The sequence below is a fragment of the Lepidothrix coronata genome, unplaced genomic scaffold (assembly GCF_001604755.1).
Source record: "Lepidothrix coronata isolate B3197 unplaced genomic scaffold, Lepidothrix_coronata-1.0 Scaffold107, whole genome shotgun sequence".
Classification (NCBI taxonomy): Eukaryota; Metazoa; Chordata; class Aves; order Passeriformes; family Pipridae; genus Lepidothrix; species Lepidothrix coronata.
The window spans coordinates 1,304,770-1,330,507 of NW_016690287.1; the positions used below are offsets into that span (position 1 = coordinate 1,304,770).

A 25,738-nucleotide genomic window follows, 5' to 3' on the forward strand; every position below is an offset into this window, starting at 1 on the left:
GTATCATTAACAGTCTTTCATTACAGTGCTTTCAAATTAAGGCATTTTCAAAGTAAGCATTTTCAACTACAGCAAGTTAGTGTGTGCCTCAGAGATGCCATTTCAGTCTGTGAATTTTCGTGCTGGAAGGATTTTTATTAAGTAGGTGTTTTTTGACTTCAGCACTAAGTAGCTACTTACTTCAAGGGAACTGGCAATGCAGCAGTAGAGTGGAGAAAAGGCATTGGTTAAACTTTAAGACCATAAGCTGTTGTAACTGTAGGTAAACAATTCACAAAACACACACAATAGCAGCCACAATCAGACATAGTCAGCACTCAGATGGTCATGGACTTGTGATAACATTACACAACAATGGACACTGAAATACATACCCATAGCAATACATATGAAATGCAGAAATACATATGAAATATCACTGTTATTTCCTCTGGCTTCAGCTCTGCAGTGCCTTTTTTTTTCTTTTTTTTTTTTTCTGGTGCAATTACTGACTTTTATCTATCTTCCCTCTCTCTGTTTTTGGAGCAGCTTGGGATCGCCTGATTACCAGTGTAAATTAAAATCCCCAGTCCTGGCAGCCTCCATCGAGTGAAGAGAGCTGTTAAGAGCACTCATTTCTAAGGCAAGGGACAGGTTAAGAGAGAAAGTGTCATAGTACATTATATCATTCCAAGATCAAGATGATTAGTCTTCCAAGAGGAAGACAATTTCTCCTTTTTTCACCCCTCTAACTCTTGGGTTTCTACATGATCAAGAACATACTCTCACCACTTGTTACAGCTCTTGACGTGCTCCCTAAACTTGTGTGCCCACTGTAGTCAGCAGCTATCTATTAACTAATAGTGACTAGGGGGGGCAAAAAAAAAAATGAAACAACCCAGGAATAGGAAGTCTGAGACATCTATTAGTTTTTATACTTGGAGTAGATGCAGGAATCCTGCCCAACATCACATACAGATACCACAATTCACTGGAGTTAGCTATCTCAGTTTCCTGACAGAAATGTGTCCAAAAAACTGTATCCTCAGTCTGGAATTTTATGCTCCTTCTTTGATACCTTTTGCCTTTAAACTAGCAAATACTCAGAACTACTGAGTCACAAAATGCATTGCAAACAGTGCCAAGAAATTATTTCAGTCTTCGTTTTATAATAGACAAATTTTAACTACGTAACAATAGAAATATACATAAAACTAAAATAGTTTGACATATAGTGGGGTTTGCTACTAAAAATATTTACAGCAAATTATTGCACACATGAATGATTGCCTAGATTACTACACCTTGGTATGTTGTAGTCACCTTCCACATATGAAAACTGAATCATTTTAGAGACTAATAGGTTAAGAAAACTCGATCCTTTTACTCTCTGTGTATACCTCTCTGTCTAGCACTTGTTTTTAATTACTTTTTTATTTATTCTCTTCAGTATTTTCACCATTTATCATCCTCCATCATAACTGTTTTGGATAAATCTTTTCCTCTAATGATTTTTCCCCTAGAATACCATTTCATTCTCATAGCCAGTTCTCTTGGATGTGTCATCTCTTATTACCTTCCAAACTAAATGTTTAATTTGCACTGAATTCTTTTACATCCCCAGAACTTACTTATAGTCATACACATAGAACCTTAAGAGGTCCAGAAGAGGACATAACCTGACTATTGTTTGAACCAGTACTTCCTACCTTATCTGAGAAGTACCACACTATTTACATTTAGAGCAAACAGCTACTTGGGAGATTCCCTGTCTCCAAGCTGTTCAAAGTGGCTGACAGGTAGATACAGTATAACAGCAAAATCCTTATTTATGCAAATTGGCCTGCTGCAGTCAATGATTGCTGAGTGGAACCTTCCTGGCATTTTCTCCAAAAGAGGGTAAAACATAGCTCAGAATCTGTGGAAACAGACTGTTTTTATAACAGGTTGTTTTTATACAACCCATATCATAGGATTTAAGGCAATGTTTCAAATTTTGTCTCCAGAACAAGAGGAAATGTCAGGAAATATCTCAGCTAAGCCACAGAAAGAAGGAAATACTCCTTGGACAAAGGATTCCTAAAAAAGGAAAGTCAGGAGAAACACACAACAGGGTATTTTCCATAACAGAAAATTTACACATGCCAGGCAAGGAACTGTGTAAGATGCAAGATGCCTATCACTATATCTAAGTTATCTTGTCCATTGACCATGTTTGCAGAAAAACTATTCTCATGGTTTACCTGTTACCAAGCACAATGTCAGATATGTAAAAACCAGACAAGCAAACAGAAAACTCAACCAAACCAAAGAAAACCCACCAAAATTGAGCGGGGAATTTTTGCCATAATTATTATAACATGCTTCTATCTGTCAGTGATGAGGTGCAAAAAGTCTTCTGGTTGTCAGAGAACTGCCCACTGTATTACTATGTGGGGAGTTGGAGCAAGGTTGTAAGTTTTCACTTAGCTGCAGACAATGTCCATGAGACTCCCTGCTGAGGGGGGCTGGGAAATGTTATTCCTTTTCCTCTCTCTCTCTCAAATTTCCATCTTTCACTCAAGGGCTTGCTGGGTCTGTGCCTGACTGCAGAAATGGAGTCAGTCTGGAAACAGGGCCTGAGATGGGCACTACAGGCTGTCTCTTGCTATAATGGCACGCAAGGGGTGAAGACAGTAATGGAGAGATAAGGAGCAATCAGTTCAGCTGCCAGCCAAGGGAATCAAATGAATTTCAGCATTATTCATCTAATTATTAGGAGATGCAGAATGAAGATAATCTCAGGAACAGAAGTCCTCAGGTGTAAGCAAATGTCCAAGTACAATCCGGTGTGCACCTCCAGGATTTTTTTTCAACATTCATTTTCTCACTCTTAGTAGTCTCAGTTTTAAAAAACTCTATGGTTTCTGTGCCTGAGCCAACCCTTTTTCAAACCCCATTCTTCACTCATTAAGACCAGTAGCAATTAATTAAATTAGAGACAAACATCTTGGGTAGTCTGTAAATGTCCATTACTCATAAAACTTGGTCAGCATTTTTCCACTGCATTTTTATGAGCTGCTGAATAGGATTTGGTAAACTGAAATTATATCGCTCCTTCCCGAAGCCAGAGAACTTTACTGGGTTTGATGACTTTTATGATTAATAAATCTCAGATGAGAAAAGACTGTTTCACTGATTTACATAGCACAGGCTATGGACTTCCTACAGCAGATTCACCGTTGCAGCTGTATCAGAACTTATTTTCTAGAAAGATGCCCCAGTCATAGCCAGTAGGGAGGAGACAATGAACAGACCACATTGCAAAGTGAACTGTGACCAAGATTAATAATCTCACAACTCAAACCTTGTAATTTACTTCTGCTGTGAAATTATTTGCCATCACCTTCTCACTGAAGGTGAGAAGAAATCAGACTTGCAGAAATGAGATGAGAACGAGGGAAGTGAACTTTAACCACAGCTGCCAGATATGCTTATTTCTGACACGCTCCTTGTACATGAAGTCTGAAGGAATAAATTTCACCCTTGGTCAGAAGCAGAACAATCTGCACCATCCCTGAAAGTATTAATGAATATACCTGCAGGTGCCTTCAGGATTTAGTAAGGAACTAGTGTATTCCTTACAGAACACCACTTATTTTCTTCTTTTCAGTCCAGTATTACAATTCACATTTTAGTGCCAGACCTTCCAATGGAGCAGGTACTTTGCTGTTACTGCACCAACAGATGATGTCAATTCAATACATGTTAAACACTCTCTCTGACTCTGTACATGTTTTGTCTGGTTAAAACATGTCAAATATCTAGTTGAACAGAATTTGGAATGAAGGCTTAAGACCTTTTTGACACATTAAAAATATTTCTGTGAAATGGAGCTTTATATTTTTCTTCCCAACTTATTTTCAGAGAGAAAAAAAAGGAGAAAAATCTTGAATACAGTTTATGTCACAGACACACAAACTCCTCCAACCCCCCATAAAAACAAACAAAAAAAACAACAGGAAAAGACCCTCTAACATTTCAGTAAAGTGCAAAGCAGCATTAACTAGATCATTGTTGTAATAAGAAAGAGGAAAAACCTGAAAAGTCTGTAATGCAAATAGTGATAGGATGCAGCTTCCAAACACCAATATTTACCATATTGTTACTTCCTACTAGTTCAAGAGTCCTATGGATTATCCCTTGAAAGCAACTTAAAAATCTGCTGTCCTGTTATCAAAAATGTCTCTGCTCCTATGTGCTTTATAAGGCCTTGATAACTTCTGCCTAATTTTTTTGAAGAACTGGGGGGTTGCAATTATTTAAAAATTGGTCTTGATTAAAAAGCCTCTGGCTTTAAGACCAACATATCAGAATGTAACACAGCAACAACTTAAAGTTGAAGAGCCATGCTCTGATTTGAAAACAATGCAGGAGAGACACTTACAGAGACGAAATGCAATCAATAAAAAGCCCTTGACATTCTTCCATATTGCAAAACAAAAAGTGTTATTTCCAAAACAAAAATATAATGGGTTTGTGATAAGAAAGGAAGGAAGTGGAGTTTTCAACTTTAAGGAAAACCTTAAAAAAACCCTTCCATTTTTCCCCTTTCTTCCTCTTTTCATTTTTTACAACTTTCTGTTGTGAATATTTTTATGACCGGGTCTAGAAGCAACTATCAAATCCCAAGCACAGTGAGAGAACCTTTACACTCTTCAAATATAATGCTGACTTCATTGTTAACAATACAGGTTAACAATACATTGTTAACAATGCATTTATTTGAAGAGATAGTGACTGCAGCAATTCCGCTGGAAAAGACTGTCGTTCCTGGTGCGTACTAGACTTTCTGGATGGGTCCCAAAGAACTACTGATCAAATTCCAAAAGCTGCTTATTATGTCTGATCTGTTGAAATCCCTGCCTGAAGTAGCAAGGCTGTAGACACTGAATAAACATTCATTCATCAGCTTTTGAAGAACATGCACAGACTCAGTTTGGTACCAGCCTGCTGTCTTTTCACACTCTGGACTGTAACAAACTCCAGTGCTAAATATCTATTAACATAAGTAATCTTAGTCTTTATTTTCTGTGAACACTTGATGCTGCAAAAGGTCCTAATGTCTAGAAATGCCTATAGCTCCTCACATCTAAGAAGAAATAAAAAAATATTTTAAGCACTAAAACAATCTTCTAAGGACTGCACACAGACGAAAAAGAACATGATCCAGAATCAGGCATAACATGGATAAGTACTGCTTTATTCACAGCAATGGAATAAATTGTTCTACAGAGATAACTCTTAATAGAGGCAGTTATTGCAACACTAAATCAAGGCTACATATGCTGAATATAGTCTTTGACTTGCTTAGTCCAAGGTGAATGACTAATAATAAACCTCTGAAAATTTTTTATTAAAGGGAAAAATTAAAGTAGTTTCTAAACAAATTATTAAGTGAAGCTTTAATTTTAATAGTATCCTCTATCTTTTCTTCTTTTGTGGTAGGGAAAAGATATAATGAAGAAAATCAAAACTCTTTTATCATACTCAGGGTAATAACTACTACTTGGGGAAAAAAGAGGGAAGTAAAGGAAATTGTTAGTTGGATTAACTGATAGTTGCTCTTGCTGTTCAAATTTGATCCTGTTTTCTTCAAGATAAACACGAATACATAGAAGAGACAGAAAAGAACACTACAAATGGGAAATGCAGTCTGTCTCCTCCTTGGCTGTCAACGCTGACTTCATCTGCAACTGTGCTGCTGGAGAAAGCCAAGTGCTTAGGTTTAAGTTTCCCAGAGATCTGCAAAGATTTACCAGCACTGAGCTAAGGCTGTGATTTTCCTTTTAATTTTGGGCCAGAGGCTTGCAGATTTTTGCATGGCTGCAATCCTAGACTGCTAAGCCTAATAAAGTAAAAGAAAGGGTGGGACGCAAATGAGGTGGAAAAGGAAACACAAAGGTGATTTCAGCAGGAATATAGAACTCACCACCTATTAAATTTTTACTTCTAGCTTCAGCAGGTGAAAATATCATCTGGATTCCTCTCAGGCTCAGTGTTCCTAGATCGATGGATGGGAGGCCCCATGGCATTATCATGAAAGGGAGCACTGAGCAGAAAAGGACTAAAGAGAGCTTGTCATCCCCAAAAGAAAAGACGTGTAATTTGGCTTTACCCACTTCTTGAATGTCAGGCCTAGGTTCCAGAGGATCAGTTTTGGTCACTGCACTTACACTTTTTTTTTCTCAGACACTATCTTAACACCAGCTTTGGTATGCTAGCCCATTAGCCTAACTTTAAATATTTTGCTGACTTTTAGAAATTTATTAAATAAGTGCAGATGCAGGGCATCTAGCATGTTAAAACATACATTAAATATATATCAGTGCATGTAAGAGGGCAATTGGAAAATTGGTTACCTTGGACAACTTTGAATATAGACCTCTCTACAGAATGACTAATGGCCTGGCAAGTTCTGGCTTGCAATCACTAAGTTGTACTTTCTAATATTACACTACCAAAAGGATTCTGCAATTGTTTTGAAATTAGGGTGTGCCAAGAACAAACAGAAGCATAACACTTCACAGTTGAAGGTTTCCTGACACAAATAAATAGGTACAGAGAAGTAAGGAGTAAACACTGAATCCTTTACTGTTATTCAGTGAATCAGATTTTCCTTGAGGAAGCTGTTGATTCAATGGAATCCAAATTGGGAAATATCTTTCAGTAGAGGAATGTTTTAGATCCTTTCCAGTCAGGTTTTCGGAACAGTGTGCAGAGGATGTTTCTAAGGTAGATGTTGATTAGCAACTATTCATTCTTTCAGCAGCAGCAGCAATTAGTTGCCATCAAGAGCATTAAAAAAATGCACATGATAAAGGACCATATCCAAGGGAGAAGTATCCTACAAACTGTATTTACCTTCTCTCTTCTGCACCTGCATGTTCTCCCCCCCGCTCTCCTGGCCCTCCAGCTGCTTAGCTTTTCCTGGCAGCTTACAAATGTAATTGCTGTTTCTTTTTTTGCTGTTCATGAAGTTGAATAATGCTGAAACAACAAGCCTGGCATTTGGAAACCTGCATTTGAACCACCTCTGTGGTTTGAAAAGCTGCTGCAGCCTTTGTGGTTGCTTCACCTTTTTGCCTCTCTGAGCACCCTGCAGTCGGAGAAAAGCACACAGAGGAAAGAGGGAAAAAGAGCACTTCAGAGGCTACTTTTTTTCCTCAAACAAAATGGAGAGAGACCAAAGTTCCTGAGCACCTCCCAGCCCACCCCAGTGCTCAGCTGGAGGGACCTCTGACAGCACCCTTGTAACACTCCCAGCTGCACGAGGGGCAGAGCAGGACCCAGTGTGGCAGGAGCCCTGATGTGGGTGAGCCCTCCTGGAATCCAGCCCATGGCAGAACTGACTCCTGCTCATCCCTTGGTCTGTGAGGTGCTTCACAGTAATGCCAACAGTGCTGGGCATCAGCCAGTGAGTCTAAGCTATTTTTAACTGAGGAATTAAATAAGGAAGGGCCTATGATTTTGTCCATTACTGTTATTTAACCTATTCTTTTTATGACAGTCTGTCATTAAATGAAACACTATTTGTACAACAAAAGATTACAAAGAACTAAAGCTTAAGGATAGGGAATGAATGATATTGGAGCCAATTGGAAAAGTCATACAGAAAAGTAATTTTTTAGGCTTCCACAAAGTTCATTATTTTTCCTTTTCTCCATATGAAAAGCTGGAATTAAAGACAACTGCCATGACCACCACTTACTGTAATCAGGTCTTTCATTCCACTATTCATTCTCCATATTTGAGTCTCCAGATTAGTTTTTGGAAATGCTCTTTTACTTACACTTTTAACTTGTCATAATTACTTTCTAATACGACTAAATACGTAAATGTCAGCAATATGCCGACTCTACCAGTTCAGTAATACAAACAAATAGCAAAATGTGTTTTCTGATGATATACCTTGAATTAACATATTTTAAAAATAACACTTTACCTTTGCTGGGTGTTTCCACACTTTGAAGTGAATCCTATAAAGACAAAACCAGAGGGGAAAAAAGTAATCAGTTACTTCAGAAAAGACCAGGTAGCAGTTATAATGGTTACAGGAGCAGTACTCGTGGAAAATAAGGTGAAAATGGGGAAGGACATATTTTATTGTTACAATGACAGAAGATATAACTGGGATTCACAGTACCAGGACCTCCTTTCTCCAGCTCTTCCACCTGCTTCCTCTACCATCTCAGACAAGTCACTCAGGAGCTGATTTCTGACAGCATTTGGGTATGTCAAGATAAAAAAGAAGCACTTATCAACATTAGAGGCACATACACATTCTCAGCCTCTGTGTTGGTATAACAGAGGTAAGAATTCCCTCTCCATCCCTTTGCATCCCTTACACATTCAGACATGAAGCCCAAACCATGCTGAGTGAGCAGAGCCTCAGCATCCTTTCAAAGCTGAGGAGCAACAAGTCTCCACCCAAGTGCCCTTCATTTCACCTACATTCCTGTGCCAAATCAGCAAAACCAGCTATGCTCTTCAGTGGCCTTTGAGCAGGCAGCTAGCCAAAGGCAGTCAACAGGAAATACTAGATGTGGGGATTTAGAGGATGTTTAGGCTCTTGGTGTCTAAACACAGCTCTTGATCCCTAACATTAAGGCAAAATCTAGATTCTCACCTCTCATATCCCACTGCTGTCAGCAGGAACTTCTGTGTGCTTATGTCTGCTGAAAGGTCAGGCCAGTTATTTAGACTGAACTGACCGGCCTAACTAAATTTTTTGTTGTTTGTTTTTTTTTAATGCTGATTTATTAAATCCCCAGGCACAATAACTGCCATCCATCAGACCTTGCTCTGGGCAGAATTAAATATTGTGACACTGCTTGTGCCTCCCTGCCCACAGAGGAAAAACTGTCATGGCAGGTAGTTCTGCATCTCCTGGCAGCACCATCAGCCCTAAGGCCACAGGTGGGACCCAGCCTTGGCCCAAAGGCAAGTGTGGGCACACCTTCCCCTGCCTGAGCACCAGCTGCTCAATCTGCCCCATCTTCACCTGGCTCTGACATGAGTCAGCAGTGCCCTGGCAGCCAGGAGGGCCAACCATGTCCTGGGGGGCATCAGACAAAGAATTGCCAGCAGGTCAAGGGAGGGGATTGTCTCGCTCAGCTCTGCACTGGGGCGGCCTCACCTTGGATATTTGGTGAGGTTTTGGGTGCCACGATATAATAAGGATAAAAGTTACTAGGAAGTCCAAAGGAGGCCTACAAAGATGGTGAAGGGCCTTGAGAGGAAGCCATATGAGGAGCAGCTGAGGTCACTTGGTCTGTTCAACCTGGAGAAGAGGAGACTGAGGGGAGACCTCATTGCAGGTATAACTTCCTCGTGAGGGGCAGACACTTCTCTGTGGTGACCAGTGACAGGACCCGAGGGAATGGCCTGGAGTTGTATTAGGGGAGGTTTAGGTTGGGTATTAGAAAAAGGTTTTTCACCTAGAGGGTGGTTGGGCACTGGAACAGGCTCCCCAGAGAAGTGGTCACAGCACCAACCCTGACAGAGTTCAAGAAATGTTTGGACAACACTCTCAAGCACATGGTGTGACTCTTGGGGATGGTCCCATGCAGGGCCGGGAGTCGGACTCAATGATCCTTATGGATCCCTTCCAACTCGGGATATTCTGTGATCAGACCTGCATCTACCAAAGTGACACAGAAATAAGTTACTGAGTCGCAAATCTTGACCAGAGAGACTAGAAAGTTATTTCTGTTTCAGCATTGCTCATGGCTCGTGCTCCTTTGAACCCATGTCCCTGAAAGGTTTACTGTCCTCTACAGTCATTAATCTCTTTGCAGTGGGTTGAGAATGCTTCATGTTACTACATATGTGTTCAGCATGATGCTTCTCAAAAATTACAAAGCATGCAGAAGTGGCATAAGAAATACTGGATGCACGTTCTCCCTCTAGCACCCAGCTTGGAGCTGCAAGCATTTGTCTGGTAAATATGAACAGAAGAAGTCAAATGCTTACTTGAGGGGAGAAAAGCGACATCCAGGCTGAGAATTACGTTTTCACAATCTTTATAATGCAGTGAGACAAATGGGAACAGAGAGCTTTGTTCAATTCTCTCAAATTTTGGAAAGTAAACAACCTTTTGGCACAGCACTTGTAATTTCAACATAGTGTAGCCTGTTTAATATATAGTGGATTAGTGCTTGTTCTGGCAGGATTTGATCTCCTAGGACTTTTTGTGAGCTGCTGTAAGAAAGGAAGGGGGAAAAAAAAAGAAAGACAGATGAAAAACTTTAATTGTGCATCAGGCCCAGAGTCTCCCCTGAACAGATTTTAAAATCCCAGGTTAGGTTGGTTAGAGACTGAATGAATCACATTATAAAGAGATGCAATCAGCTAAGAAGAAACTATCACTAGTGCCAGTTGCTTTCATAATCTCTTAACCACGGTACAGGAATGCACAGCACTGGCAGTGAGGAGGCAGTAAGGAGGTAATAAGTACAATTTAATTAAACACGGAAGATTGAAAGAAAGTTTCTTTGTTTTTCTTTTTTTTTTTCCATAAAACCAGAATTAAATAGAAGCACATTGAAATTTCTTTCCAAGTACGCAAGCACACATGTACAGATACGTATAAACAAATATATACTGGCACCCTACATAATTTACATTGGAAGAACTAAGCAGTGGTTTCCCTGAGGCATTATGTGCACGTGCCAAATGGATGTGTTAAAAAGTATTCCATGCAAAACCACACCATACATTACACTAAAGAATCAGGAAACCATGGTGAAAAAGCAATTAAATTTTTTTTTTTTTGGCATTTCTCCTTTACCTGGTGTGTAATGCTGCAGCACTTGAGATGTAACAGGTAACCTCAAAAATGTCACTAAACTTACGGTGCAAGTTACTTGCTTGTCTGAAAAAAAGCTTCTTTTCTACCTAAAAAGCATTTTGGTACTATGCTGATGGACATAATAGAAACAATTCAAGCAATCTGTCAAGATACACTGATGTTGCAATATTTAATAATTTTGTCAGTGCCCATGTTCACATAAATTGACCCTACAATTCGAGTTTAACTTAAAAAGAGGCTTGAAAAAATTGTACTCCATCAAACAACTAGCTGCTAAGTACTAATTTTGACCACATATGTTGCTACAGGCAGGAAAGCTGGTCCATTGTCTTTGGATAAATATTGATAAATATAGATACAATCTGATTTGTTATGCTGATGTTCTATTCTATACATGAGATAGAATATAATGTGTAACCTCTATTTTCATAAAATGGAGGTGTTCAGGTTACAAAACATGCAGAAACGTACTTTACTGCTTTCATGACATTTACAGTTCAGTTGCTGAGAAAGATGAAGTTCCTTATAGACTCAAACCTGAACATTTTCTAGATTGCTGCAGTCTGATCGACTGTCCTAGCAACTATTTCTCAAAGGAGGAAAAGGCAAGAAGCAGCAACAGCGTTTGCTGCTGCAGGAATAGTTGGACTCTTTTTTTTTTTATCCCCCTTCACTTATTTGAAGCCAGTTGTTAGTCAAGTCTGGTTCAGCAAAGGGGGAGTAAGAGGGAGCAGAGTGTCAGGAAAGGTCACAAGCAGCTTTTACAGGAAGGCTTCAAGGGAGAGACAACCAGTTCAGCTAACCAAGCCTGAAAGGCAATGTTAAGGGAACAAAACCTCAATAACTTAAAAACTCTAAAAAATGAGTAACAGTCTAGTCAGGAGTCTTCAAGAGAAACGTGGAGCAGCTTCTTACTGAATATTAGGACAGAAAAATATTTTAAGACTATTCAATCAGTTCACAATATTTTTAACATTCAGAAGAGGGTATTCAGGAACAGTATGATTTCTCTCATTACAGAGAAACAAACAGCGTCATTATCATCACCACCACTTATCATTTTTAGCCTCTGGAGATCACAGCTAGGACCTGCTCTGCTCCAGCACTCTGCTGTGCTGGAGACTGTACACATAGATAAGGAGAGGAAACAGAAAAAGGAAAGTGTGTTACCCCCTCTGTGCAGGGAAGTACGTGAAGTTGGTTCAGCAGAACCTGAATATGTTGGAGACTGTCTACACAGTGGAGTTGGAAATTTGACACGTGCTGGAGAATGAGCAACAGCAAAAGGGGAACACAGAGCAGTGGGTTTTTGTTTGTTTCTTTTTATAACAGGATAGATAAGCTCATAATTCAATTATTTGCCTAGTAGCAATCACTTCATCTCTAAAATAATTCTGAATAACACTGATTCTGAAGACAATCAGAAGCAAACACGAACATCAGCAGAAACCTCCCACTTGAAAAAGGTGACCTGTACTCTTTGTTTTTTACCCCATTATCTTATTCTTCATGATATGACGTGGGGTTTTCTGACTGTTCAGGACAAGCCACACTAATAGGAACTGGTTTGGCTCTTTGACCACTGTATCTATTTCTCTGCTCAAATTCAGAGAGGATGGGGCTGAAAATGGACTCAGGGATATGCAGTATATATAAGCCAGTCATAGAAGGCAGTTTATATGTTGAGTTCACAGAGCTGACCCAAACACTCAAAGAGAAAATACACTAAATTTTTCTTACCTGAAAAAAAAAAAAAAAAAAAAAAAAAAAAAAAAAAAAAAATCTTTTAGCAAATTAGTCCCAATACATTTCTTCTGCTCTCTCCTTTCTACAGGGAAGTTCTATTACTGTCCTTTCTATATTTTAACTGGACCCAACTCTTTATCTATCTCTTAAGAAAAATTCTGTGTTGGCAAAATACTTTTCTTAAGGAGAAGACGCTGATCATCCTGATGCTTCTCAGGACAGTCTGGAGTTAAACTGAAAAGTAGACCACATGAATCCTTTGTTACTTCTTTTGTCTCTTTCTCTACTGTATTTGCCCTCATATACAGGAAAAACTTTCTTTAAGTGGAGATATACTTATTTCCATTTAATTCCACAACATGCCATAAAATGTGTGCTGTGCAGAACCATTTATGCAGGAATTTATCCCCAACAGCGACTTCTAATAACTGAATGCTGAAGCAGACATGAAAATATTTAGGATGCTACAGAAACAAGACTTTACAGTGAGTCATGACCTAGAAAGGAAGCAAGGGAAGAGGTTTAAGTGAATCAGCTGGTCAGGTCTGAGCAACAAACAAAAACCCTAAAGCTCTGTTTTTTCTTGCAGCTTGGTCCTTCAGAACACTTGCCAGCCTTCAGAGAGACAGCACCAACACCATATAACCAACACCAGAAGGCCTCAGCTGGTTCTGCCCAGGGACATGCAGCATCAGCTCTGTGGAATCTGTCTTCTCTGCTCCAGAAACATGGTGCAGGGATTTGCTTACAATTTACTTACAACCCAGACCTGCAGAGAGCTACACTGATGTTCTAGAGACTATTTGCTTGGGTCCTGTACTTTAAGGTGGAAGCTGTTCCCTCCCCCTGGCCTCATCTCAGAGGAATAAACAGAGGCTAAAAATGCAGAGATTTAAGAAAAGAGGTTTTCTGAACACCACTGCAGCCTTTTCAACTAATATACTTTCTGCTCTTTGAGAAGTCTTTTCAGCTCTCAGGAAGAAGTTTGCCTCTGTACGATGGTGACTGTTTGAGGGTTTGAACCTGTTAAGAGTAAGTGTATATAGGTGACAGTATAGAATTGATATGTATCAGTCCTATGACACAAGGAATGTTATGAAAAGAATTACACTACCTTTTCCTAGTCTTACAGCATATCAGGCATATTAAGTTCCACTTATTTAGCTAGACATGCTTCTAATTAATGCTCACTAGTTAATTCAGTTAATACTAATTATCCCGTTGTTTACTTCCCTGTCATAGGTGTTCTTACACATATCACGAGCCATGAGAAAAAAACCCAAAATCAAAACCAACAAATACTAAGGAGAAAGAATAAAAATTTGTAAGGAGGTAACGTTCTGAACACAAACATTCCACCCAGTCTGACGTGTTTTTCTAAACAGCATTTGCCATGAGAAAGAATGACAAAAGACCATATATGGAAAGAAGAAAATTTCTTAGTAACTTCTTAATCTTTTTTAAAAAGTGTGAAGAGAGAATGTCATTACAGTTTGAAAGAATTAGCATGACTTATGACTATACCAGACTAAATCCAAGTGATTAATGGCTTGATTTTCAAATTTGCTGAGCACCTGCATCTTCAAGATGCTGACTTCAGAAGAATTTTTGGGTGCTCAGAACTTGTGTAAATCAGGTCAAAGTGAGTTGTCCGAGGTTGTACCAAAGCAGCTGATGATGTCAAAACTGAGAACAGATACTGCCCTCCAAAGTCCCAGCTCACAAACTGGAACAAACAGGAAAGTTCCAGAAACTCCTGAAAAACCCATTTATGTGTTTTAAGAGTATTTCAGCTAAAATCAGGACTGGTCCTTTTCTGCATAAATAGCAGAAACATTTCAATCTGAAAACAACCTCAAAATTCAGGTGACATTTACAGAAAAACAAGTTGGGCTATTTTTTTATTGTTATTAACAACCTACGCTAAAATATAAAAATCTAACACTTTGAAATCACAATTTGGTGAATAGGTGATGTGGTGAGGCAGAGATTTGTATGTTCAGTAGGAACTAGAAAGAAGAACCAGAAGAGAATATCAGTTACAGCTAAACACAAAACAAGTCTTCTGTTGCTCTTCTGTCGCACATTATCAACATTCTTTTCTTTCTCTGTAGTGCCTCTTACCTAATATTTGTCAAAGGGAAAACACGTAGCAAGACAGTAAGTGGACTTGATCAATCAAAAAATTAGTGATACCCATTCAAGTTTCAGTTTCAAGGAGAAAAACAGGACATCAACGTGCTTCTTTTACCTGTGCTTTCACAAGTGGCAACGCACTGAGTTTCTTGACTGCATCAGTAATGTCTCTGGTTTCCACAAAGCAGAGGACACTGCAGATTGCTTTAGTTGCTTCAATCACATGATCAACTTTATGCTGTTGACAACAAAGAAAGTTAAAAAAAAAAAAAGGCAAACAGTAGACTCAAAGCATTTATCAGAAATGCCTTACCATAAACTTCATGCCAGTGAGTGTGTAGAAAATCGTATCTGCTCAAGCAAAATTCAAACACCCCATGTATTAATCTGGCTACACTGAAATCACTAATGACCAACTGTTTCCTAAGGAGACCGTAATTTTTGTTGAAGTCCAATTATTTTCCACAAAATAATTATTTTCCTTGTTGAAAACTGCAACAAATTTGGTATTAAGGACTGATTTGAAGGCAAAACATTGGTTTGTCTGAACGTCACAAGCGTAGAAGCACTGTAAAGAAACTTCTGAGGAAGCCTGAACCCAAGAGATTCACAAACTTTCTGAGGTTTTATGATTCTCTGAATTTATCCTCACTATTGTCTCCTACCCATCTCTGTGAGAGCTGGAAAACAGCCATGTTCCTCCTAAAAATAGTGACTGTGTGGGAGGCTGCATAATCTGACACCTGTGGACTGAGTACTTCTGCAACTAGCTTTCTGCAAAAATATACATATAGTTAAAACTATTAAATCCTATTGATCGTAAATTTAGACCTTTAAATATTACCATATGAAAAAAATCCCTAGATGAATAATCTCAGAAAAACTTCGGGGAATTCAAGGAAAAAAAATTTGGATCCCAAAGGAAGGAAAATGCAATCTTCAAATATCAAGTACTCTGTGTTCAGGAAAATAAATAAAGAAATAAAAATTCATGGGTTTCCTGCATAGTTCTATCACTTCATTAAACCTTAAAATACATTCTCTGAACACACAGAAGCTCTCCTATAAATATTCTCCATGTTTCTGTACTGATAAATGTTCCTTTTAGTGCACTACAGCATGTCTATGTACTGATAAAACCATTTCTGTAACTCATCCATTTCATGCCTGAAAAAGAAAAAGTGTACCAAGATGAACTTTCTGGTTTCAAGCTTAAGGTTCATGTGCAGACTGTACCGAGAAGGCTAACACCTCTCATTAGTACAAATAAATATAAAAATATATTGAGGTGACTAATTCCACATTACCTGCCTTCAGCAGAACTAAAGCAGGAATGAATTACATAAAATATCCTCAAATATTTGGTGATCAGATTCTTATAAATATAAGTTGTTGGTTTTTTTAGTAATTAAGGACAGCAATACCTTTTCATACTGTAGGTTCTAGAGAGGAAAAGGCTATGGATGACTGTGATCTCCTGAGAACTTTAGACTCTGCTTTGGTCTGAAGTTGATTGGCTGTTCTATCAATTCACAAAGAGGACATTTCCTTTCTTTTTTATTTCTTTCTTACCACGTAGGCTTTTATAACTGAACTCTTGCAGGATTTACTCTCTGTGCATGCATATATTGCCAGCTGAAGTAGGAACCCATAAAAATGGCTTTGCTACTGGGTGTAACACTGACAAACCCAAAACATTATACATGCTGGTTTACTGTGAGTTGTTGAAGAAATGTCTGTCTATATTTAAACACATGTACATATATATATTTAATTACTATATAGAGTTTTTAATTAATATTAAATATAATTCTAATTCAGCACTTAATTTAAATACATTTTAATTTAGCATTTTTCCTCTTCACGGGGGGGTATGAGTTATTAGAACATGGGATTTTATGCCTGTAAATACACATTTATGCAGGGCAATTACTGAGCAGTACACAAGCAATGGGCACACACAAAAGTAATCCTTGAGTAGAGAAACAGCTCTCTGGACAGGGAAAAATAAAAAAAATTAAACCAAACCCACAGTTTATATATTTTTGTACATATACATACTATTCCATAAAGAGAGCTGGATATCTTGAGGGATGTATCAATTTCTGTTTAATATGCTATTCCCTTTATAGATAAATTATCAAGTACTTAATATTTATAGAAGCTAGTACACTATACACATTGTTTTTATGGTAGTTATTTCTGAAGAGCATATTGCAGATGAAGGAGAATAAGCATATAAAAAAATTATGTAATACTCTATAATATGAATGGTGACTTCTTTCACACTGTTTCTCTGTTGGGACAATGTATTGTAAAGAGCTTTCCTTTTTCATATGTAGAGTAGGACATCGATTTCTGTCCCAAGAAAGGGAAGACAGAGATTAATTTCTTGCAGAAGTTTCACGTCTTCTGAAATTCCAATTAGAGTCAGCAACTTGTAATTTTTTTTTATTTTTGCCTCTACGTATTTAAATACCAGCAGAACCTTAAAAAGATATTTTGGTGTTTCAATTATTTATATGATTAAAAAAATGTTACTTCATTCTAGAACTCCTACATTCTGTATAAAAAATTTACAAAGTCTTCGCTACAGCAACAGCACATTCTGAATAGGTTTTTAAATAAAGTGCATGTCAAGTGATTATCAGGGCAATCAAAAGGGCTGGTTGGTTGACTCTGGGAACACTCTTTACATTTCAACTCTAACAGCACCAACCCTCTCCCTGTGCCAAATACCTTAATATTTTTTTTTCATTTTTGTTTTATAGAGGCGTTATCCATCTTAAAATGAATTTTCCATTTATTTACCATTATTAATAATGACAGTGGGTTTGTCACATAAGTCAGAAGAGTTGGTGTCTCCAAGTCTTTGAACAAGTAAATTTAGAAATATGCAGATAAATGCGCAAATTACTGTTGATTTGGTTTTTTAATTGAGAATCTCAAGATCTGTCTGATTAAAACCAATGCTTAAGGAACTTCCAGCTGAGTACAGAACCTCAGCAGGTACGTGTGCACTTAATTTGGTGTATGTGAGTAACTCCCACTGCCTTAAATTTCAGTGTGTGCTGAGGGTGGATTGAGGTGAATCACAGAAAGACAACAACCCTCCCAGTGCTGCAAGTGCTAGTTTTAAAAATCAACATAACTGCTCCTGTGCAGCCTTGGGATGTGGGGCAGTTATAAAGATCCGAATTTTAAACCTTCTTCAAGGAATCTAGTAAGAAGTTAGAGAAAATAAATAAACAAGGATTCAAAGGCCAAAAAAAGGGTGCTCGTTTTTTGCTTTCTTTACTACATATTTGTATATTATTACATTACAGCTCCATAATTTTTTTGCCACTTATTAAAACAAATCGATAACGCTAGTTTTAATTATTGCAGGTTTGAAAAAGCTCCATATGCTGATGCCTTTGAATGAAAACATCTGCATGGTGATCTGACCCATATAATTAATTTGCAATACTGCTCTTTTAAGCAATTCTTATGAACTTTATTGAGTGTCCCAGAGTAGGTAAGACCTTATTAAAAAAAATTAACTACAGAGAAGTTTAGCTCTAGACACACACACATTTTTTAGATAGTATGAATATTTGAAAAATGTACTTCCTTCCCTTTATAAAAAGTTAATGATCTCAAGAAATTGCTTACTCAAGGTAAAAGTCTTTGGCAAAAACAAATTTAAGAGTGCTTCATTATAGGTCTGAGGAATATCTACACAGCATCAGTTGCAGAGGGTGGATTGCAAAGTCTCATTAATGCTGAGGTTACAGCCTTCTTTGAATTTAGAATCTTCTTACTTTAGGCCCTAAAATTTCAAGTGAATGTAAATAATTACCCTGATGGGTCTACTTCAGTAAGGAAATATATATGCACATTTCAGCTTGGGGACCTCAATTTTCCAAATGGTTATAGCTGCATCACATTTTATACACCAAATACTTTCCTTTGAGACGTTGCTTACAAAGGAAAATTCAGTGAATACCTACACAGTTATCAGGCCCAGAGCTTTACTTTGTAGCAAGGCACAGTTCAAAAGCTTATAAATTTGCATGCATTTTGAAAAAGTATCAAAGACTTACATAAAAATACAGAATATTTTTATCTCTATATATTTAGTTACATACTTATTGATATATATTTATGTATTCATGTAGATGTGCATTTATATATAGTGTGTGCATGTATACACAGTTATATGCAAGTGTATGTTTTCTGGCAATTCAAAATAGAAATACCCATGGATCAAGAATATCCAGAGAGATTAAAATCTGGACTTAAAACATAAGTGACAGAGTTCTGAAACAAAATAATAATTTTATGTTTTAACATACATTTCAAAGAAATCCATAATTTAGCATAATGATTTATAACTCTGGAAGGGATGCCCTGGAATATCTCCATGCTACCTCACTATTCTTTGATTTTACCAACACCTTTTGTTTTCTTTCTAGTTTTAAACCCTTGAAAGTCAGTTATAATGACAATCTGAAATTCAGATCAAATAACCACGAGGTTTCTTCCAAGGTATGACTCAATTTTTCCTTTAGACACTTGTCCTTAAAACACTAGTTAGCAGAGAAGATTTCTTAAGAGATTTTTCCTTTAAGGATGTAGCATTCAATTGGCAGCCCACAATGCTTTAAAATAAAATCTCCTGGGAGTTTTGCTGTCTAAACCTAATTCTTCGAAGTATCACATGCTTGCATATATATCCTAAATATGTAAACATTAGGCTTGTGGGTTTGAAAACCAGGGACAAATTTTGCACATACATATAATGCATTATACCTCTACTAATCTCAAATATTATACTGTCAACCCAAATGATCCTGGTTTTATTTACAGGTTGCTTGACGCTTAGAAACGGTTACCTTTGATATTTTAAATTTGTAGCACCTTCTTCGTAACTTCAAGCCGAGTTTTATTAAGAGAATTTATATCCTTTCAAAGTCAGATTAAACAGCCTTAACTAAAAGTCTTTCTTAATTGCATCTGAGACAGATTAATAATTAGATACCTTTCACATAGAAGTTAATGCTTTTCTGGTATAACAAACTGAGAAAAATACCTCATTTTGCAACAGATATTCCACTTGATCTCTATAGTTCATAATAACAGAGAAAAGGTTCTGCCTGGAAATCAGAAAAAAAAGCAACATCAAGTTAATAACAATTAGGTAAAGAGAACAGGTTTGAGACTTTTTTCCTTTTTTTTTTTTCCTTTCACATTCTGTAAGTCTGGAATAGCTTAATTGACAGTGTTTTTATGTTGGTATAAAATAAGGACAAGTGTGTATGCAGACATCACGTAATTGAGTCTGGATCTTCATGGTTTTTGGTAGTTATTTGTCACAAAGACTAGATGCAAAAAATCTACATATACATGGAGGATACAAGTTTCCCAAGTTAAAGAACTCCAAGAAGTGATTTGCTATTTCAGTGTCTACTGAACTTCACATCCTATTTATTTTACTCTTTAAGGTTAAGCAAGTGCTTAAATACCACCTTGAAGAAGGATGAACTTAAGCATGTGCTACTTTCTTATGGCTAGACTTGATGATTCTAAAGGTCTTTTCCAGCTTAAATGATTTTATGACTCAATGCCTTCTTTCTCAATCACTTCACAGACTAAAGTTGCTGAGAATCAGGTAAAAAAAATCTGCAAAACATCTGGAACAGCTCTACATTTCAAAAGTCCATACTAAATCGCAAGTATAAAACCGTGAGTCATAAAAAGAGAAACCATCGCTACATAGTCCACTAAACTTTATTTGCATACAGTTCTCAAGTTTACATTCTCTGTAAATAACTGCTTCAGCAACTGCCTTTTCCTTAGCCTTACCTAAGCTGTGAATTTGTTTTACTTCTGCAGACAGACTCATGCCACTCTATGGTTCCACGCTTTTGTCATGCTACACATCAAATCACCACAAAGTCTGTACAAGCACATTGCTGCATCTTAGCAAAGCTTCACTAAATTAATTAGGATTATGAAGAGGAGCGTACATTTTCTACACTGAACTCCAGGACTGATGCTTCAGCTGTAAATCTCACCATTTCAGGACCACAGGCTCCAAGTGCTATCACCAAAAGATAACTAAAAATCAGAGTTTTGCTTTTAGGAGTGTTTGTGTAATTTTCTGTGTTTTGAGCACTGTGAAATTCTGGCTGTCGATTATTTGTCAGCTGGAACAAACCAAAAACAGATACCTGTGAGACAAAGCTAATGTCTGACTCACAGGTGAGTTTCTGTGTCAGCCTCCTCTCTAGGGTCAAATCACCTGGAAAGGATATGGAAACCTTAATTCCCACTTTTACACCCTGCCTACCCTACTGATATCAGTGGTAAAATGGACACATTATTGCCTTGATGGTCATCAGAGGTAGTTAGTGTTTGCACATGCTTTTATGAAAAAGTGGAAATTGCAATTTATATTCAATTGCAATTGAACTACCTTCAGCTGTAATTAATGCAGAAAGCATTATTTGTTTTACTCTATCACTTTATTCTTGACTTTTTTGCATTCCTATATCCCCCACTCGTCTTCTCTTAGGGTTCTCACTCTTCAGAAGGCTTAGAAGGGAATCCCCTCCACTGTCCTACCCCCATAGCAGTTTGGTAGCTGAAAGTCACAGAAGTGTTTTGATGTCTTCAGAGTGAATGGACTATTGTTTATGGAGAAACTGTGCGTGTCCTCGTGTATCTCAGCTGGGCTGACAAATCAGAGATGAGGGTTGCAAGCAGGGCCTTAAAGTACAGGTTTCAAGGTACACAATTAGACTTCCATTATCTATATAGGAGAATCATTGCACTGAAATAATCACAGAGAAATGTTAGGTGGCCTTCCCTGTGCCAACACCATGGTGCATTTCCCTGCAGACAGTACTATTCACTTCCTCCTAAAGGTAGTTCTGCCTTTACAGCTTTTTATTTCCAATCTGTACTAGCTTTATCTAGCCAGGCTTTTTGTGTGTGGAGTAGCTGCCTGGCAATTCCTCCTGTAATCCTGTTAAATCATAGCTAATACAAGTTGTTGCTCTACTTTGACCAAATCTCCAGGCATAACATCTTTTCCATAGCATTGTTCAGCTCGAAAGTAGTTCTGAACATGTGAGCTTGCCTTGTTGATTTTTTACATCCAGGTAACCGTGTTTATTAGCATACTTGGCCTAAATGCAGGTTACAGAATAATTTCATTAGTTATAACGATAGTTTAAAAAATCAGCGTGTTTTCCATCAGTTTATTCTTCCCTAGGGAATTTTCTGTATAAAGTAGCCATAATTTTACATAATTATTAGGAAACTAATTCAGCAACTTGTACCAATGATTGAAGTACTGCTACCAATGCTATCCTGAATATCTTTGTCTGCTAGATAATAACACAGGTGTGTTATCACACAGACATACTTCCTATTTGTACATCTTTGACAGTTGTGTATAAATATGGCAATGCTAACCCAGGAACATTCAGTGCATCTTTGATGTTGAGGACAGTTTTTAGCAAGGTAATAGTCTTCAAAAGAAAAGAAATAAGAAAAGTACAAACAACTTAAGAGAGTCAGTCTACATGGGAGGAAGATGTCAAGTTTATACCACATACTTACAGCATTTATTTCTCAGTTCCCTGGTAGCACCACCTACTGAAGACATGCTTGGTTCCCTTTCTAAAATGCTGTTTATCCCTTTCTAAAATGTTTATCACCATGCTGCCTAACTAAGTATGGCCAGGCCCAGATGGTTGTGGTGGATGAAATTATATCCAGTTGGCAGCTGGTCACACGTGATGTTCCTCAGGGTTCAGTACTGGGAGCAGTTCAGTATTATATCTTTATCAGTCTTTTGGACAAGGGGATCAAGGGCACCCTCATCAAGTTTGAAGATGACACCAAGTTGGATAGGAGCACTGATCTGCTGGAGGCTGGGAAGGCTCTGCAGAGGGATCTGGACAGGCTGGATTGATGGTCTGAGGCCAATTGCATGAAGTTCAACATGACCAAGTGCCAGGTCCTGCCCTTGGGTGACAACAAGCCCAGGGAACACTACAGGATGGGGGCAGAGTGGCTGGAAAGTGGCACAGCACCTGAGGATGCTGGTCGACAGCAGATGATCACGAGCCAGCAGTGTGTCCTGGTGGCCAAGAACAACGACATCCTGGCGGCCAAGAACAACGACATCCTGGCTTGTACCAGCAATACTGTGGCCAGCAGGACTAGGCAAGTGACTGTCCCCCTGTACTCAGCACTGGTGAGGCCTCACCTCAAATCCTGTGCTCAGTTTTGGGCCCCTCGCTACAAGATGGACATTGAGGTGTTGGAGCATGTCCAGGGAAGGGCAACAGAGCCAGGGAAGAGTCTGGAGCACAAGTGTTACAAGGAGTAGCTGAGGGAGATGGGATTGTTTAGCTTGGAGAAAAGGAGGCTCAGGGGGACCTACAGTAAGTGATCCTGTTCTGCAGACATTCTCTGTAGTCCTAAAGTTCATAGACTCATCATCTTCAAAATACTTTATAGCAAGGATCAGAATGGAAATTTAGGTCGCAGTCCCAGGAAACCAGATGGGTCCTCAGTAAGCACCAGGTACCTTGAACAAGTCACTACCTCTATATTTTTCTCCAGGTGTGGCATTTACCATTGCTGGTAAAGTACTTTATAACGCATAGACAAAAAACATCATGAAAAGTGTTAACTGCTTCTTTATCTGAAAGCATGAAACAGAATATAATGAAAGTTGAATGAGGAATCTCTCTCATTTAGTGCTTGTCCATCCCAGATTAGCTTTAGAGCCAGATGCACTCTGAGTGCCAAGTTAAAAGCTTGTCATAGCTAGCCTCCAATAAAAAAAAAAATTAAATAAAAAATTTTAGAAGATCACTCAACTGTGGAAATACAGACCTAATGAAGAGCAAACCTATTATTTTTACAGTATTTAATCTCAAAAATTATGACACCTTCAATCATAGGAATCTGTGGGAAACATGAAATCTCTAATGAAAACTTCGGTGACATGAAAGGAAGAGAATGAGGAAATATTACACAGATCTAAAAGAGATTATTGATTTTTGCTGAACAATCACTAAGGTCTCAAAATAAGAGGCTAAAATATTGAGACAATTGTCTTTCTCTTTGGTATCATTCCTGTCTCCAGTACTTCTGGAACAGAAGTCCTTTGGGGCAAGGAGGTTCACTGCAAATACAATTAATTGCAAACATAAATACTGCTAAATACCAGCTTACCGAGTCAGTCTCATGGCACAAGCGTCTCTTAACAGGTGATTCATACAGAACCTTCTTTGGTCATCCCCACACTGTGGAAGAGAGGTGTACAGTGAGATATATCATTCTGACAAGAAGAATGTATGTTGGAGAGATTTGCACTATATTTTCCAAAGTCAGCACGTTCTTAAGTATATTCAGGATGTTCCAATCTGAAATTTTATTTAGTGAATATCTTATCATACTTCTCATACACTGGGTGGTATTATAGAGGTACCAGTGGGGGCAAAAGTGTTCAGGAAAGGAAGTGAACTGGACTTAGTAGTAGAGCTTTAAATTAGATGCAGCAGGGGAACAGGATGTACTTGGAATCCAGGCAGGGCAAGTGGAGACAGCAGCATATTCCACTGCCCCATCTACCTGGGAGCCATAAAAAAGGCAGACAACACTGCCTACAGCGTGCATCAGTTCTGCTTTGATTTCATACAGTGGTGAGCCAGGGGGAGAGATGACTTGCAGAGGTAGAGGTAAGCTGTGAGGGAAAATTTGACCCAGGGGAGTGAGAGGTTTTCCTTCTCGAGGGAACTGGGTATTTCTTCCACCAGCTTTTCTTGTGCCAGAAAGCAAGAAGGGACTTTATTAAGTACATCAGTAGTAAATGGAGGCCCTAGGAAAACACTGGATCCATACTTGATGAAGATGATCCCCTGGCAAACGGGCATGCAGAAAAAGCAGAGGCATTCAATGCTTTTTCTGTCTCAGTCTTTCATACTGGTGATAATCCTTGGACTCTCTGGTCCTCTGAGCTGTGGGAACAGTGGCTTTCCCTTTGTGGATACAGAAATTTTAAGGGACTAGCTGCATCACCCAGATGTTCCTAAGTCCATGTGGCCTTGGTGGGGTTCATCCCAGAGTACTAAAGGAGCTAGCAGATCTTATGGCAGTACTCCCAGAGTCATCTAGCAAAGGTCTTGGGAATTTGGGGAGCTCCCCACTGAGTGGAAGTTAATTAACATTATTCGAGTTTACAAGAAGGGCACAGGGAAATGGAATGGAATACAGTGAAATACAAGGGAGGAGATGAGAGGAGAGAATATATAATTCAATTGGTAGGGACCTAGAGTGATAATCTAGCCCAAGTGATGCATTATTGACATCACCAATTACTTATCCAATCGGATGATGGATCTACCCAGCAATGGATTATGACATCACGGATGACCCAGAATCTCTTGCTGTTTAAATGAGCTCATGCCTCAAACTCAAGCTGAGCAAATTTGTGAGTTTTGGAGTGGTAGGCAAGACCTTTGGTGCTGGTGCTCGTCTCTGGGAGTTGCTCCTTGCAGCTCTTGATGCCCGTTGGAGGATTTTTCCCAGCCATGGCACATTCAGGCAGTGGGGGCACCCAGGAGACAAGCTCACAGCAGTAGAGGTGAGCTGGGAGGGGAAACATCACCCTGAGCAGCTGGGAGGCTTTCCTTCTTGAAGGACCTGTGTCTTTCTTCCACTGCTCCCCAGGCCAGGTTCTCTCCCTTTGCTTGCGTCCCTGCTGCTGCAGCGCTGGTGAGAGGGAGCAGCTTGACATCCCGAGCGATCCCGAATGCCCCTCCTGCCAGATAAGCTCCAGCACTTTGCACATCTCTCTTGGCAGGACATGGCATCAGGTGCCAAAGAAGACATGGCGGAGAGCAGCTGTGCTGAAAGTGGTGGCAGCCTGAGCCAGTCACCACAGGCAGGACCGCTGGAGGCAGCAGAAGACTCTTGGTGCCCCATCTGCCTGGAGCACATGAAGAATCCGGCCTACGT

General features: G+C 38.7%; 1 protein-coding gene across 1 annotated transcript in view; it reads right to left on the reverse strand.

The window, feature by feature from the left end:
• PIK3C2G (phosphatidylinositol-4-phosphate 3-kinase catalytic subunit type 2 gamma) overlaps positions 1-25,738 on the reverse strand; it is a 195,756-nt gene that overhangs the window by 146,276 nt on the left and 23,742 nt on the right. Inside the window, exons 6-9 of the mRNA XM_017823912.1 lie at positions 23,954-24,024; positions 19,788-19,851; positions 14,829-14,951; positions 7,964-7,997 (exon numbers count right to left, since the gene is read on the reverse strand). Of these exons, the coding sequence (XP_017679401.1) occupies positions 7,964-7,997; positions 14,829-14,951; positions 19,788-19,851; positions 23,954-24,024 (292 nt within the window). The remainder of the gene's footprint in view (positions 1-7,963; positions 7,998-14,828; positions 14,952-19,787; positions 19,852-23,953; positions 24,025-25,738) is intronic.